The sequence below is a fragment of the Chanodichthys erythropterus genome, chromosome 20 (assembly GCF_024489055.1).
Source record: "Chanodichthys erythropterus isolate Z2021 chromosome 20, ASM2448905v1, whole genome shotgun sequence".
Classification (NCBI taxonomy): domain Eukaryota; kingdom Metazoa; phylum Chordata; class Actinopteri; order Cypriniformes; family Xenocyprididae; genus Chanodichthys; species Chanodichthys erythropterus.
This window is the reverse complement of record NC_090240.1, coordinates 18,329,370-18,347,286: the sequence shown is the minus strand read 5'-3', so window position 1 is coordinate 18,347,286 and position 17,917 is coordinate 18,329,370. Positions and strand designations below refer to the sequence as shown.

Below are 17,917 nucleotides of genomic sequence, written 5' to 3'. Positions count from 1 at the left end.
TTTACGAGTACGAGTACATGAGCTTTGTGTCAGGCTCGATTGCCAGGTAGACGTATATAACCATGTCCTACCATGGAAAGATTTTACCCTAGCTCGGAAATTGCCAGTTGTGACGGTTAACATCCCCATATGTGTGTGAGCATCAGAAGCCATGAGTCACACTGAAGTGATGTCATTTCCCTCTCTTCAATTGATTGGCTATAGGAGGAGCTGTCAATCTAGAACTAGTGGACCAATGGTGAGGCATAACCCTGCACTAATTTACATGAAACTTGAACTGCAACATTTGGAAAATCAATATTCAGGAGCTTGTGGAGTAGCCATTGTAGCTTTGCAGACTGTTTCCTAAAGCTTATTCAGTAGGTAGGGATTGTAGGTTATCTAGAGAGAATGTGACGCTTTCAATAGTCGTAAAACACCTGCTGTGTAACCTCTAACCCCTGGAGGGTAAAACGTCTATATAGAGTTTGAAATCATTTAAATGTTTTAGAAGATAAAATGTTTCAAAGATCTTTGCTCCGCATTCTATACCCTAAACTATAATATAGTATGTAAAATGACTCATTTTATTAAATCAACCAAATGCTACGAACAAAGAGATGATGAGAATACCTAAAGTTCACTAACATTACAGCTAAATGTGTAGTAAACATTGCTTTTCAGACAAGATGGAATGGGTAAAACGATAAAGGAAAGCAAACATGCTCATAATTAGAATTACAGACAAATAAAGAATGAAGATTTAAAAAAAAAAAAAAAAAATGAAAATGACGTCTGTTTACATATGAGATCATTTCTTCATCTTCCTAGCCTGTGTTTTGGTCTGGTGATTCTGTACTCATTCAGGAGATGTGTAATAGCGCCCCCTAGTGTATAACAGTGAAAATATGAAAACCTGGAAAATTCTGTGTTTTGTCTTTGTTAAAGAGACCTTTATGAAAAATATAAAAAATGTAAATGTATTTACCAGGCAGGAATAAGCACTGCTGCTGCAGTGAAAGTTTGAGAAAGCAGCTGAAATAATCCCACTTTATATTAGGTGGCCTTAACTACTATTTACTTACTTTAAAAAAATAAGTACAATGTACTTATTTTGTTCATATTGTATTGCAAAACACTTTTGCTGCTATTGAGGTGGATACGGGGATAGGTTTGGTGGTATGGGTGGGTTTAAGGGTGGGTTAAGGTGTAAGGGAAGGTCAACAGTGTAATTATAAATGTAATTACAGAAATTTATTACAGATGTAATTACATGCAGGTGTTTTTAAAATATAAAATGTAAAAACATGTAAGTACACAATAAGTGCATTGTATCAAATGATTAATTTAAATGCAAGCACATAGTAGTTAAAGCCACCTAATATAAAGTGGGAAAATTCTAAACTTTTGTTGAAGGAAGATAATTGAAAGTGGGGGAAAATCACATTATGAAATAAATGTTTTTCTCTAATACGTTGGCCACAATTATGGGCACCCCTAGAATTTTTTATAAGTAAAATATCTCTGAAGTATATTCCCATTCATATTTAAATTTTTTTAGCACACCAGGGTGATCATGAACATGAAATTGTCCAGCCATGACTTCCTGTTCCACAGGAGAATAAACAAAGAATATATGAGTAAACACGTGTTTGAACTAATTGTTATATACTTGCACTAGCATATTGTATATGACAATTTAGTTCAAACTTTGACCTGAGGAGGGCAGTAATACACTTAGCAGTGTCTACACTGCCGGAGTTCAAATAGAGAAGAATAGAGCTATGAGCATTTATGGTTAAAACGTATATAATTTTTTATTTTATTTCTTTTAGAAAATGGCTGATGGTTTCTCTAGATAAGACTCTTATTCCTCGTCTGGTATCGTCTTTGAAGCTGCACTGAAACTGACATTTGGACCTTCAACCGTTTGGGCTCCATTGAAATCCACTATAAGGGGAAAAATCCTGGAATGTTTTCATCAAAAATCTTAATTTCTTTTCGACTGAAGAAAGAAAGACATGAACATCTTGGATGACATGGGGGTGAGTAAATTATCAGGAAATTTTAAGGTAACACTTTATTTTACAGTGCCGTAGTTACATGTTACTACATGTACTTACTATAGTAATAACAGTAAATTATGCATAATTACAAGTAACTAACCCTAAACCAAACCCTAACCCTAACTGTAACTCTATAGTAAGTACATGTAGATAATTAATAGTACTCAGTACACAATGTACAATGTAACTACGGCACTGTAAAATAAAGTGTAACCAATTTTAATTTGAAAGTGAACTAATCCTGTAAGAGGCAAGGCTGATGTATTTAGGAGAATATGGATGCCTCTCATAGACCTCTGACTCTTTGGCTACCGAAGGCGGACATGCTTCAAAAACTGTATGACCATAACCATATTATTGACCATAGTTGAAACTGGATTTCCTTTTTTCCCTACAGTTTCCACATTTCTACAGTTGTTATTTATTTACTTTTATTATAATGAACATAATTGCTCTACTGTCTGTTACTTACTGTATCCATTGTTGTTTTTGTTTGTTTTTTTCGTTACCTTTTTTTCTCTCTATTGTAAAAATATCAAAACTAATAAAAAGACAACTTCATTACTTGAAATAATCGTTAACGGAAATAAAAAATATATAAAAAATGTAAACTTATTTTATTTCATCTAGTTTCCAAGATTTAGCTTAACCTGATGTACTAAAACAGTGTTTCTCAACTCCAGTCCTCGGGACCCACTGCTCTGCACATTTTGTATGTATCCCTTATTTAACACACCTGATTTAGATCATCAGCTCGTTAGGAGAGACTGCATGAACTGAACTGAGTGTGTCAGATAAGAGAGACATACAAAATGTGCAGAGCAGTGGGTCCCGAGGACTGGAGTTGAGAACCACTGTACTAAAATAACTAAAACAAATAAAAATTAAAAAAAAAAAAAAAAAATTATATATATATATTATATATATATATATATATATATATATATATATATATATATATATATATATATATATATATATATATATATATATATAGGCCCGGTTTCACAGACAGGGCTTAGATTAAGTCAGGATTTTGCCTCAGTTCAATTAGGGCATTTAAGTAGCTTTTATAAACGTACTCTAGAAAAAAAAAAAAAACATTACTGATGTGCATCTTGAGACAAAACAATGTCACTGACATATTTTAAGAGATAAGTCAGAGCAAGTTCCTTTCAGTTAAAACAGCTCAAACATGCACTTTAGTCCAGGACTAGCTTAAGCCTCGACTGTGAAACTGGGGGATAGACATTTAAAAGCAAAAACTACAAGACATAAACACACAAAATATTACTAAAACTTTTAACTAAAATTACAATGAAAGCAGAAAACTAAAAATCAAATCTAATCAAAATTTTAAACAAAAACTATAATAGTACCTCAATGATAACTGTGTCCTTCCCTGACAAGTACTGAATTGATCTCTTTTTGCACTTGAATGGTCTGCTTTGGTGAGTAAAGTACAGTTGGTTGTCTTAAGTGAACATAAACAGTTTAGAGAGTATATCAGCTGTAATCAGTGTATTGGATCTGTGTATTGTTAGAGAAATGCATACTTAATGCATTACAATTTAACTAAATTAGACTGAACTAAATTAGATTTTACAGTAGCTTTAGTCGACTAAAATCTTATGGCATTTAGTCAACTAAAACTAAAACAATTTCTGATGACTCAAATATGACTAAAACTAAATGGCATTTTAATCAAAAGACTATGACTAAAATTAAATCAAAATTTGCTGTCAAATTCAACACTGCTGTCTTTTGAGATGCTGACTTAGAGTCAGACAGGATTGAGGATGTCCTTATAAAGACAGCTCCCCTGGGGTTCTCAGGGGTTGAACTAGTGATAAGACAAGGGCACACTCTTTTCTCTTTGCCTGTATTCCCTTAAAGGTAATGCCAATCAGGGACTGGCATTACCAGACTTTGAGCTCTGCCCTAGGACTGGCACGGTTTTCTCGCTTCGGCAAGGGTTCTTCCATGCTTAGGGCATGGGCCTAGGTTGTGGCCTTAGGGAATAGTGTCACTCCCTGTGTTGGACCTGAGTGAGGTATTGGTCTCTGGTATCTAAGTCCATTGAGCAAGTTCCCATTGGAAAGAGTTGAGTCAAATGTATCTATTCCAGTGTAAATTAAAACATCTTACACAAGAGACTAATTAGTCAGAGGAATTTTCCTAAGAAATTGTTTTATGAGCCAACAAGGAGTCACGTCAAAAAGCATTAAACAACAGATAATGAGTTCCAGCTAAATGAAACTAGAAATTGTTCTAGTCAATCATTAACTAAATTTGTTTACTCCTCCTTTAACTAAATAAATATTGGGTAGACTTGGGCTCATGGAAGCATTTTCAACAAGACAAGATTCAACATGAGCATCCAGGTAAGTCAGTGTTCATCATTTCATTTGCTTTATATTTTTTCTCACTCTCTGAGCAAAAAAAAAAATCATAGACAGCTTCAGCTTACCAATATATACATACTTAAAACAATAAATATGAAAACTGAAAAAATAATTATTTCCTGTACAGTGAAATCTATATCTACTTTTAAAAATCTTATTTACCTTGGCTATATGTCAGATTAGATTCCATATTTTATTAAATGTCATAGATGAATATTTAGTTAACTGCCTCAAAGTTTATTTTTGCTGTCTATAGATTGTAAAATCAAATGTATTTACACACACAGCCAATGAAACATGATGGATGATAACGTAGAAATCGCTGTTGTTGGCATTGGAAGCCATTTTCCTGGAGGTAATTGTTAACAATTCACAGCGTTTCATTATTTTTTCATGTTATGATTTTTGCCTAAATTGTATTTACATTGTATGTTCTCATCTATTTCAGGTGAGGGACTTGAAAACTTCTGGCGAGTCCTTCTTCATGGAGAGAACTGTGTAGTTCAGATACCAAATGACAGGTTTAATCTGTCTCAATGGTACGATCCAGATGAGAGTAAGGCAGGAAAGACGTACACAGCAAAGGCAGCACTTATTGATGGGTAAGACTTCAAATCATTTGCCCTCATTTAAAAGAGCTAATGATGTTCACTTACAGTGCAAGTATTCACAGTGCTTCACTTTTTGCAGCCAAAATTGATTAAGTTTATTATTTGGAAAAGGCCCATACTGACAATGTGAAAGAAGTTTGTTTGAAATCTTTGCAAAATTTATTAAAAATTAAAAAAAGAAAAAAAAGAAAAGAAAAAAAAAATCACATGTACATAAGTATTCACAGTCTTTGCCATGACACTCAAAATTGAGCTCAGGTGCATCACTTTTCCACTGATCATTCTTGAGATGTTTCTAAAACTTGATTGGAGTCCACTTGTGGTAAATTCAGTTGATTGGACATGATTTGGAAAGGCACACACCTGTCTATATAAGGTCCCACAGATAACAGTGCATGTCAGAGCACAAACCAAGCCAAGTCCAAGGAATTGTCTGTAGACCTCTGAGACAGGATTGTATCGAGGCATAGATCTGGGGAAGGGTACAGAAACATTCTGCAGCATTGAAGGTCCCAATGAGCACAGTGGCCTCCATCATCTGTAAATGAAATAAGTTTGGAACCACCAGAACTCTTCCTAGAGCAGGCTCCAGTGTTTCTCTGTGGAGAGAGGAGAACTTTCCAGAAGAACAACCATCTCTGCAGCACTCCACCAATCAGGCCTGTATGGTAGAGTGGCCAGATGGAAGCCACTCCTCAGTAAAAGGCACATGACAGCCCACCTGGAGTTTGCCAAAAGAGACCTGAAGGACTCTCAGACCATAAGAAACAAAGGTTAATTTTCCAACAGGACAACGACCCTAAGCACACACAGCCAAGATAACAAAGGAATGGCTATGGGACAACTCTGTGAATGTCCTTGAGTGGCCCAGCCAGATCCCAGACTTGAACCCAACTGAACATCTCTGGAGAGATCTAAAAATGGCAGTGCACCGACACTCCCCATCCAACCTGATGGACCTTGAGTGGTCCTGCAAAGAAGAATAGGAGAATCTGCCCAAAAATAGGTGTGCCAAGCTTGAGCATCATACTCAAAAACACTTGAGACTGTTGGTGCCAAAGGTGCTTCAAAAAAGTACTGAGCAAAGGCTGTGAATACTGTAGATGTGATTTTTTTCCTTTTTTTTTCTGTGTTTTATTTCTTAATTTGAACAGATTTCAAACAAACTTCTTTCACATTGTCATTATGGGGTATTGTTTGTAGAATTTTGAGGAAAATAATGAATTTAATCCATTTTGGAATAAGGCTGTAATATAACAAAATGTGAAAAAGTGAAGTGCTGTGAATACTTTCAGGATACACTGTGTTTGTCAAGTTCAAAAACTGTCAATTTAATTATACAGGAGCATTTATCGATCGGTCTCGGACACTCTAAAATGTGACATTTTTTTTTTAAAGTGACACTGTCCATCAGTGACACCAGCAGTTAGAAACAAAGTTACAGAGGGAGGCAGCATCCCCCTTTGAGCCCCAACCTCGACTGTTCGTTGACCCCAGAGATTAAATGCAGTGCTAACTCACCTCAAAACAACTAAATAACTTTTGTTCTTTATCTTCTGAAAAACTCAATATGGGCAATATGTACTTGCAAAACTAGTAAAGCAACCCTTGCTTTCATTCATCCATCCATTCTCCAAACGTAATGAACACCTGATGACAAGCAGAATCACTGAAGGAAAGAGGAACAGCAAGCACAGAAAAAAAAACAAAACAAAACAAGAAGAGCAGAAACACAACAACTGACTTATAGATACATAGCCTAAGATGAAACCAACTGCAAATAAAATAATCAGCCATTTTTATTAAAGGTAGGGAAGGTCGTTTTTAGAGAGGCTAGCAAGAGTGACGTCTCCTTCAAAACACATGAACGCGCACAGCAGGGAGCAAACAAAAGTGTCATGAGAGATGGCTTTAAACTACTTCTTGTCTCAAAGCACTTCACATTACATAATGAACATAAACAACTTACAGAGCTCTGACTTGTACCCGACTGCTGCAGATTGATTTTGGCATTGATAGTGTTGCCTTTGAAACATTAATTCGAGTCAAACCGCTCTGAGTATAATGTCACAGGATTCATTACATAATAATAGATTTATTTAGACCAATTTACTTAGTGCTTGCTATCAGGATGTGAAAAGACTTTCATCCAGCACAACAAAAAATGTTTTTGAAGCAAGTTACCTACTCAGGCCAGCTAAAAAGGCCCTGTTTACACCTGGTATTAAAATGCATTTTGGTCGATCGGATCACAAGTGGATGACAGTAAATACAGGAGTAAATGGCATGTAAAATGTTTTGAGCTTGTCCACTTTTGACCACTATCAGAGGGTAGTCGAAAACCATTTCTGATTTCTAACATGCATTCACAGCGTTTGGCGTGGTCTTGCGGCTGTCAGAGCAAAAAAAGAAACCTGCTGCTTTCTGTATGTTTTTCCGTTGTCTCTAGGAGTGTTAATATGTAAATTGTGCAAGCTTATTTCATCCATTATATCTGAAAAAGCCCATATATTTACTAGCCTATAGACCCTCTCCTCAAAGAAATTGGACAAAAGTGGACAAAAGAGATGGATTAAAATACCAGGTGGAAATGGGTATGTATCTCCCTCGTCCACTTGTGATCCAATTGACCAAAACACATCTTAATACCAGGTGAAAAACACGGCCAGTTATTTGGCTGACCTTATTGCATATGCATTTGTAGAAGTTTACCTTCCAGACGCAAAATTTATGGGTGTCGTGTTCTTTAATATGTGCGTCAGTAAATCAGTAAATCACACGCAGAACTTCCTACTCCCATTGGAATTGTGCTCTCAAACTAAGATCTCAGCAGAGAATTATTAAACAACTCAACAAACAGCATTACCATCATCACGTATCACCAGTTTGACTTTATTTCTTTCATACATCTACAAAAGTTCTCAAGAATTAACAGAGGTTTAGCTCTAGGCAATGTAATAATAGTCACATGAAAATTCGAGTGTTGCCATTATGGTGATTAGTGTTTGCTTTAGTTGGAGACTCGGTCCTTGATTTCCTATGTTTGTTTTCTTTTGACAATTGTAATAGTGTGTTTATAAACACATCTATTGCAATAAAGGAAGCTGAGATTAAATATGGTTGTGATGTTGGCTACATATTGATGATGACAAAAGATCATCTTGAAAATCATGATTCACCAATCTCATCTAGTATAATCACTGATTTTAAATGTGTTGTGTCATTGATATTTTGCATTACCAACCCTGTGATGTTACACCATGAGATCCAGCAGTTACAGCAATCAGTTATTCTGAAAAATGTAAACATATTGAGCACATAGAGATTTGATCTACTGTATAATTGAAACACACATAGCACATGAAAACTCAACAATGGTGACAATCGATAAAAAGCTTCATGCCGCAATGTATGCTTTCAGGGTAGAACTAGTAAATAGACTGGACGGTATCCATTTAGTGGCACACTGAACTCCATCTAAACTCCAAAAGCAATAACCCTATCATTTATCTTTATATTCTCTGTAGCTTGAACGAGTTTGACCACAAGTTCTTCGGCATCACTAATGCTGAAACAATCACCATGGACCCTCAGCACAAACTTCTGTTGCAGTGCACCTACAGGGCCCTAGAGGATGCTGGGATACCAATGGAAAAGGCCAGTGGAACACGAACAGGAGTATTTTTGGGTAACATATAAGCTAAATATAAGATAAATAAAGTAACTTTTAGTGTCTTAAATCCCAGTGAAAAGGTATATGCACTAACTGCATGGGAAGTACCTTCGGAACAACCTCTGGTTAAGAAGCCTTGCTAAATGGTACATAGATTTTCCTTTGTGTCACCGTGACCACAAAAATAGCACACGAGTTGGCTACAGCTAAGGGCTGATGACTGAAATGTTTCTTGTCTAAGCCCACCAACTATTGTTGCCTTGACCAAGGCACTTAACCTCAGGTTGCACTGAAATACACTAAAATGTTCTATGGATAAATGCATATTGCCAGCTAACATGTCTAACATGTTTTTTTTTTTTTATTTGCTCGTTTTACAGGCCTAATGAACAAAGACTTTGAGCTGGCAAATATGAGGATTAATCCAAAACACATAGACCACACCAGTGGCACTGGTGCCGCTATGAGCATAGCTGCTAACCGCATCTCATACATATTCAACTTCACTGGCCCCTCGCTGTCCATCGACTGTGCCTGCTCCTCATCCCTCGTCGCCCTTCACTTAGCTTGTCAAGCCATAAAACAAGGTAGTCTTCAAAAATATGTATGTAAATCCTGCCGATCAACTTATTTGCAAATGTTAAGAAAATTGTCCATATACTGTATATTGGATGTGTACATTACTTCACAAAAGATATTAGATGCTTCATGTTTTATGAATGTTTTGCTTTTGAGTTAATTAAACAAATTATTAGCCATTAATCTGCCCTCACCCCCTTAAGTTGTGTGGTTATCTGTATTCCACTCAACAGGAGACTGTGATATGGCCTTGTGTGGCGGTGTGACCTGTATATTGGAGCCGACCATATTTGTGACTCTCTCCAAGGCAAAAATGATCTCCTCTGATGGAACGAGTAAACCTTTCAGCAGCAAAGCAGATGGATATGGTAGAGGTGAAGGATGCGGGGTTGTTCTATTAAAGCCTCTGAAAAACGTAAATAAACGAATGTCTCATATAAACACAGCACTATGACAGCAATGTACCTAACTGCAAGAAACATCCACATGTTTTCTGTATTTTGACAGGCTTTAGAAGACCACGATCATATTTGGGGTATCATCAGCAAAACTGCTGTAAATCAAGATGGCCACAGTGTTAGTCCAATCACCAAACCATCCATGGTACAGCAGGAGGAGCTGCTTAGAAAAATCTACTCAACAGTGACTGACCTGACTAGTGTCCAGTACATTGAAGCTCATGGGACTGGGACTCCCATTGGAGATCCAACAGAGGCAGGTAGCATTTCAAATGTCATTGCCAAAGCAAGACCTCAAAAGTCAGGGCCACTCATCATTGGTTCTGTTAAAAGCAATATTGGACACACAGAATCTGCCGCAGGTGTTGCAGGGCTCATAAAGGTTCTTTTGATGATGCAGCATGAAACCATTGTGCCCTCATTGTTCTACTCCATGGAAAACTCCAGCATAGACGCTGAATCTCTCAATATGAAAATCCCCACCACAGCAGAGAAATGGGTCAGTGACTGCAGAGTAGGGAGGTCAGCAGGAATCAATAACTTTGGGTTTGGTGGAACCAATGCACATGCAGTTATCAAACAATACGTGCAGTCAAAAAAGCCAAGAGCTCAGCTGATAAGCAAATCCCATCAGTATTTTGTGGTCTCTGCAGCCTCCGAAAAATCCATGAAAAATATTATTGAAGATACTGCAAAACAGATCAGTGCAGGGAAAATATCAGATCTACAGTCTTTACTGTACACATCCGCATGTAGAAGAAGTCACTTGAAACACAAATACAGAAAAGTATTTCAAACATCATCATTGGCAGATCTGCAAGATAAACTTTCTGCTGCTGTAGAGAAAAAGCTTGTACCATCAAAGACAGACTCCAAGCTAGTTTTTGTGTTTTGTGGAAATGGTGTTACATATCAGGGTATGTGCAAGCAGCTCCTAAAACAAGAGCCAGTGTTTAGAGAGGAAATTGTGAAGATTGAAACTCTGTTGCAAAGCTATACAAGTTTAAATCTGATGGAGATGCTGGAAAGTGAATCTGAGAAAAGTACAGAGCCATCTGATCCAAAGATTGTCCAGCCTCTTCTGTTTGCTATTCAGGTTGCTGTTGTCAAACTTCTGAAACACTGGGGCATCAGTCCTGATGCTGTTTTAGGGCACTCCATTGGAGAAGTTGCTGCAGCTCATTGTTCTGGTTTGCTGTCACTTGAAGATGCAGTGAAAGTCATCCACTATCGCAGTTCTTTGCAAAGCACTGTGACAGGAGGCAAGATGCTGGTAGTCAGTAATATGGCTGTTTCTGAAGTCTTGAAAATTCTTCCATCTTATTCAGGAAGGATTTGCCTGGCTGCCTATAACAGCCCTCAGTCATGCACCCTCTCAGGAGATGCAGATGACATTGATAGGTTGCATCAGAATTTGAGCAACTCAGCCAGTGGAAAAGATTTGTTCCTTCGCATTTTAGATGTACCTGCAGCATACCACAGTCACAAGATGGATCCCATTTTATCCAAAGTAAAACAGAGTATAGGCTCATTGCAGGCACACAATTTGGAGACAGAATTGTTCTCAACAGTGACAGGCGCTAGTTTGTGTTCCTCGGATTTTATTACTGGTGAATATTGGGCAGAGAATATCAGAAAACCTGTTGAATTTGAACAAGCTGTAAAATCTGCAGCTAAAAACAAAAGGAGTGTGGTATTTGTTGAAATTGCTCCAAGAAGGTCTTTGCAGAGGTACATCACTGAGACACTGGGAAATGACTTCACTGTGATTCCCTCAGTGCAGCCTGATAAAGATCACGAGACAATGCTTTCTGTTGTTTCCAAACTGTTTGAGCATGGGATCAAAGTGGACTGGGAAATATTCTACAAAGGTTTTGAGACTGAACCAATTCCCTACCCACAATACAAGTTTGATGATGTGAAGACAGATGTCTTCAATTCACGTTTGCAGTCGATCAGTCCCACTGGCAACCATCCAGTAGTTACACAAATGGGTACAGAGAGTTCAATGTTCAGCTGTGATTTATCCTCTGAATCAGTGGCCTTCCTGAAGGACCACAAGCACAGTGGGGTTGCCATCATTCCTGGGGCATTTTTTGCAGAACTGGGTTTAGCAACTTGCATGACATATGCAAAACCTAAGGTTCCACTAAGTTCTCTGCAGCTCAGCATAACATTCCAGAGTCCATTTGTTTTCACCCAGAATGCCCCAGATTTAAAAGTACAGCTGGATCATTCAGACCATTTGGCTGATAACACATGCAACTTCACAATACAGTCTACTTCTGCAGTTTATGCATTTGGCACAGTAGAAGTAAAACCAGGTAGAAGTCCCGAAGAACAGTTCATTTCATTAGACTGCATTTTCAAAAGATGCACAATCCACATGACTACTGAAGAGATCTACAAACATCTAAGTCAAACAGGATTTGAGTATGGGTCAGTCTTCAGAAATAATGCAGATGTTTATTGTGGGGAAGAATTTAGAGAGGCGATTTCAGTTGTGAAGGTTCCAAAGGAATTACTTCCTCAATTACATGACTATCACCTTCACCCTGTGGTCTTGGATTATGTCATGCAACTTGTTCCTGCAACTATAAGGCATGACCTATCAACAAGACCCCAATATCCTGCGCAAATAGGAAGCGTGACTGTATTTGAACCATTGCAAGAGGATATGGTTATATATCTTAGAGCAGTACATGTGGGAGAAGATGATTTTGATATTTGTTGCTGCTTAGCCAACAAACAGGGTAGGGTGTTAGTTGAACTGAGGCATGTGAAGATCAAACTGCTAGGAAGTCACTCCCAAGTAGTCAAGGAGTACTTCTTCCACAACAATTTCAGTATCGTCTCTGAAGTTGCCACATTTGATGCACAGATTAAGGCACTGGTCTTTTCTGACCATGTAGGAATGTCTAAAGCTTTGCAACAGTACTTGGACCCAACATCTAGATATGTGTCTTCTTCAAACAGTAGCTTACTGTTAGAAGATGGAATTGAACTTCTTTTGTCAAAACTGCACATTTCAAATGTAAAGAAAAACTTCCAGGACATTTTGTTCATGTGGGGTGATGCAGACCTAACCTCCCTTGAATCAGAGAAGGTCTTGGACAGTATGGCGGGGTGTTGTGAGATTATCCGAAAGCTTGTCGGATATCTCAAGGCACTTCATTTCCCAGGTGATATCAGAGTAATAACCTATAGGTCATCTGAGAGCATAGTGGACCACATAAACCCTGGGTTTGTTATGACAGGCATGATAAGAGCTTGTGCAGCTGAATTGCCAGAACTTTCCTTCCAGCTGATTGACATGGGCTCTGCCACTTTTGAAAACGTCAAAGCTTTGGTTCAGGTCCTCAGATCATACCCCTGTAACAAATATCCAGAGCTGGTAGTGAAGGAGGGCAACATTCTTAAACCTGAAATCACCCACACACCTTTGCCAACCATGGCAATCTCTCCAAGAAATCTCCACATGTTGAAAGAAGAAGAAGTCTTCGTCTTGCAAACATCTGACCCATATATAATGACAAATGTGTCAGCGACTCAAATGGATAATTCCACTGAACTGATTCAAGGAAAAAATATTGAGGTTCATCTCAGTAAAATCTGTGTTCATTCATCAGATTACTTTCCAATCAGCATTTCTGACCTGAATTATGGTAAGACACTGTACTGGAACAAGCACACAAATGAAAACCATAAGCTCTTAGCCCTTGACTTCAGTGGCACTGTCACAGCTGTGGGTAAAGATGTCAGCAAATTTAAAGTTGGTGATCATGTTGTGTCTTGTTACCCTGTGGCTGCCACCACTAAAGTAATTCTCCCTGCAACTGTTTGCTGCAAAGCAAAAAGGCTTTCATTCCTGAATGGCATACCTTGTGTCTCTTATATGGTACTGGCTTGGGAGATCTTGCATGAGGCTTTACCCAAAGCTAAACAGCAATTAAAATTGGGTATTTTTTCTACTGTTCCTGACTCAGCTTTGATGAATGTGTTAATTGCTATTGCAAACAGATCAGGTTGGAATGTCAGAGTGAGCACACAGGCTGATCAGCTGTCTTGTGATTTCAGTGAGGTTGTGGGAGCAGTTCTTCTACCTCCTTATAATGTAGAAACCGCTGAAATAGCCAGCAGTGTCAGAGGCATCAAAGACATTGTTCTTGTCTATGACAACCAGACAGAATTTCCATTCAATACTGCAACATTTTTGGGTACAAATGAGGAAGTCCACTTCCATGCCCTCCTCATGTCCCAGATAATGCAAAAAGGGTCTCTGCAAATGCAAATGCCACGCATCTACCGTTGGCTGAAATCCATGCATTTGGACAGAAAGTCCTTGTCTTTGGATGCAACAGCTGTTCAAAGAGTGAAATCTCAAGACATTGATATTCTATCTATAAAAGAATCTGAATCATACTTCAGATGCCAGATCCAACCCATTATCTTCCTGAACAGTGAAGCCAACAACCAGCTGTCTGACATTCCAGTGATGCCCAAACACAGTCTATTCAAGACAAATGCTGTCTATATTGTCACAGGTGGTCTAACAGGGTTGGGCTTCGAGACAGTAAAGTTCATTGCTCAGAAAGGAGGAGGAAACGTTGTCATTCTGTCTAGGAGTAATCCAAACCCTCAGATGCAAGAAGAGATAGGTCAGGTCAGTAGCCGTTGGGGTTCTGTCATTAAGTCTCTGCCATGTGATGTTTCTGTATCTGAGCAAGTGGACCAGATAATTGTTCATATTGGAAAACTATTTCCATCCAGTCCCATCAAAGGGGTATTTCACAGTGCGGTTGTCCTGCATGATGCACTGATTGAACATCTTGACAAATCTCTTTATGAGAAAGTTATGAGACCAAAAGTAAATGGAGTGATTAACCTTCACCGTGCTACCATACAGTGCAATCTGGATTACTTTGTGTGCTATTCCTCCATTTCTGCCTTCATTGGCAATGCCTCACAAACTAATTATGCTGCGGCTAATACATTCATGGACACTTTCTGTCAGTACCGCAGAAACATTGGGCTTTCTGGACAGTCCATTAATTGGGGGGCTTTGAATCTTGGTCTTTTGTTGAACAAAGTCCATTTCCAAAGATTTCTGGAGGCAAAGGGAATCATGCTTTTGGAGATTCCAGAAATCCATGAAAGTCTTGAGCAGTGCCTCTTGATCAACAAACCTCAACAAGTTGTGTGCAAATTCAATTTTAAAAGCAACTGGAATAACATTCTCAGCCAGAACAAATCACTAAACATTCGCTTGTTCAAAATAGCCCAGGAAGCTATTAATAAAGCTGGAGTGAATTTATTTAGACCTGAACAACCCAAGAAATCATCCTCACCACGTGATTATCTGAGGTTCGTGATTAGTGAAACGGCTGGTATTGAGGTGGACGAGGTGAATGATGATACTCATCTTGTCAGTTTAGGCATTGACTCAATGTTAGCCATGACTCTGCAGAATCTCATCTTCAGTGATAGAGGTGTGAATGTCCCTCTAGTGACTCTGCTGGATCCAAATACCACACTGGCAACTCTCATTAAAATCCTGGAGGAGAATTGTGTAGATGGATATCAGAGTGAAGATGAGAGCAAATCCACATACTTATGAATTGTAATTTGTATTTCTCTAAAGCAGTCTTGTTGTAGCCTCAAAACATGGACTTTTTTGGCATTTTGATGTGAAATGCGGGTATAGATAGTTAAACAACGCAATCAACTCAAGTTCATCTAGTTTAAAAAGGTTAATATTGGCAGATAGTCTAATATGTATAAATTTCAGTAAACATTCCTTCAGTCTTTTGAAATAATAGCATTAAATAGCAAATTGAGTTTTTTCAGACTGTGGACTTAATGTTTATCATCGTTTTAATTTTGTTTTTTTATCTTGAGATCTAACTAGTTTTAAACACACATTTAGCACTATGAGTGGAACATATTGACATGCTTGCTGATGATGATGATTTTGTTTTATTGCTATTATTATTTTGTCTGGCTAAAGAGATCATGTAAAACCTTTTTTTAAATTGTGTCAGATGTTACAGCAAAAATGAAATTAAATCATTGAAAGTATGAAATAAACTTTAATTAATTAATCAATTTATAGTATTAGTATAGTAATTTAAAAATACATTATGGTTTGTGTGCTGAATGATGTTTAAAATACTGTCTATAATGACAATTGTAAAGATATGTTAATGGATTATTCACTGTATGTATAAATTGAGACTTTCTGTAGTAAATACTAGTATAGTAGTAAATGTTGAATCAGTAGCGCAAAATAAGATGTCGATATATGATCATTTATCAGTAAAACTACAATGAAAGGAGTAACTGAATAATAAACAGTAAAGTACTGTTGTGACTGGGAATTAGATGTGAATGTAATAGTATATAATGTGTGGGTATACATACAGAAACCTTGTTCAATATCTGAGAAATAAAGAAATGAATATAGAAAGTCATCTCTTTTTATTTATTTATTACACAGCTCTCTGTACACTAGTTCTGATTAACCATTGCATTGGTAACACTTTTTTTTTTTTTTACAAAAAGGTTAATTTGTTACCATTAGTTAACTACATTAGTTAACATGAAATAATAATTAAATGCACTTCGACAGCATTTATTATTCTTTGTTAATTTCAGCATTTATTAATACATTATTAGGGAACACTTAATTTTACAGTGCTGTAGTTACACGTTGCTACATGTACTTACTATAGAGTTACATTTAGGCTTTGGTTTAAGGTTAGTTACTTGTAATTATGAATATTTTACTGTTATTACTATAGTAAGTACATGTAGTTAATTAAAAGTACTCAGTACTTATTTGATTAATTGCAATGTAGCTAGGGCACTGTAAAATACAGCGCAACTCATTATAAAAATCAAGAGTTGTATTTGTTAACATTAGTTAATGCACTGTCAACTACCATAAACAAACAATGAAATGCTGTATTTTTATTAGCTAACATTAACAAAGATTAACAAATTCAGTAACAAATGTATTGCTCATGGTGCAAGTGCTCTGTAAAAGAATGCTTATGCAGGTGCGTAGTCTTTCTTTACAAACTGACATCACCAACTACTGGCCTGGCATGCATAATACAGTGTTTTCAGTCTTTTTCAATCGTTTTGATAACGTTGTCACCCTTAATACTTCAGCCTGGCCTCACAAATGCGCTTCTAGAAGAATGGTCAAAAATTCCCATAAACACACTCCTAAACCTTTCTTGTGGAAAGCCTTCCTAGAAGAGTTGAAGCTGTTATAGCTGCAAAGGGAGGCAAGCGTCAATAGACACACTACCTGACCTACACTAGCTACCCAAACGCAGGAGCTCGACCCTAACTAGTGTATCTAATACTAAATGCCGTGCGACCTTCTTACAACACAACCCACCCTAAGTATTTGAACAATCAACAAGATGACAAGACAGCAAATATTGATATGATCATGTTTCATCCATTGTTATTAGCCTATGTGAGGTTTGTAAAAAATATGTTTTGCAGGGAGTTCATAATAACATTTCTATATCTACATTTGAGGGGATATCAAAACATCAAGAGGATGAAGGGAGACTTGATGGGCTGAAAAACACAATGTTGAGTTTTGATCAAAACAATCATTTTAGTTGAGATTGAGATTCAATGTTTAAAGTGTGTTGGATCAGTTTTGAAATTTCGATGAAAGTTGACAGCACAAATGGGGAAAAAAAAAAATAAAACATTAAGAACACACTTTAGCATCAGAACAAAATAATAAACCTTTATGAATCCAAGTACAATAACTATATACAAAAACATAATGTAAATTTAGCATGTTGCATGTAGCAAGCAGGCTAAGGACGGCTCCTAGTGTCAGTTGATAGTGCCGCAACTGGGGCTAACCCTCACCAGCCACTTCTGAATTCATGTTTTGAATAAAGGAATTGCACAACATCTATGTTATTTCGATAGACTCCCTCCAATTGTTCTTCAGGAAAGCCCATTACTCTTAAATTGGCATTCCCCAAAACTGTCAAGTCGACTAAACTAGCAGGAACCAATATAGCAACCACACAAACACAAACAGTGCATAACACAAAACAGCAATATTAAGAACACTAAAACAAGACAATGTAAAACATAATCCTCCCGG

The 17,917-nt window shown here is 37.3% G+C and overlaps 1 protein-coding gene across 1 annotated transcript; it reads left to right on the top strand.

The window, feature by feature from the left end:
- Positions 1 to 4,405: 4,405 nt before the first annotated feature.
- On the top strand, positions 4,406 to 15,558 carry LOC137009347 (mycocerosic acid synthase-like polyketide synthase). Its single transcript, XM_067371488.1, has 7 exons — positions 4,406 to 4,429; positions 4,738 to 4,805; positions 4,899 to 5,052; positions 8,589 to 8,749; positions 9,115 to 9,321; positions 9,547 to 9,728; positions 9,821 to 15,558. Exons 2-7 carry the CDS (start codon positions 4,748 to 4,750, stop codon positions 15,386 to 15,388), a joined length of 6,330 nt encoding a protein of 2,109 aa, XP_067227589.1. The 5' UTR covers positions 4,406 to 4,429; positions 4,738 to 4,747; the 3' UTR covers positions 15,389 to 15,558.
- The last annotated feature ends 2,359 nt before the right edge of the window (positions 15,559 to 17,917 follow it).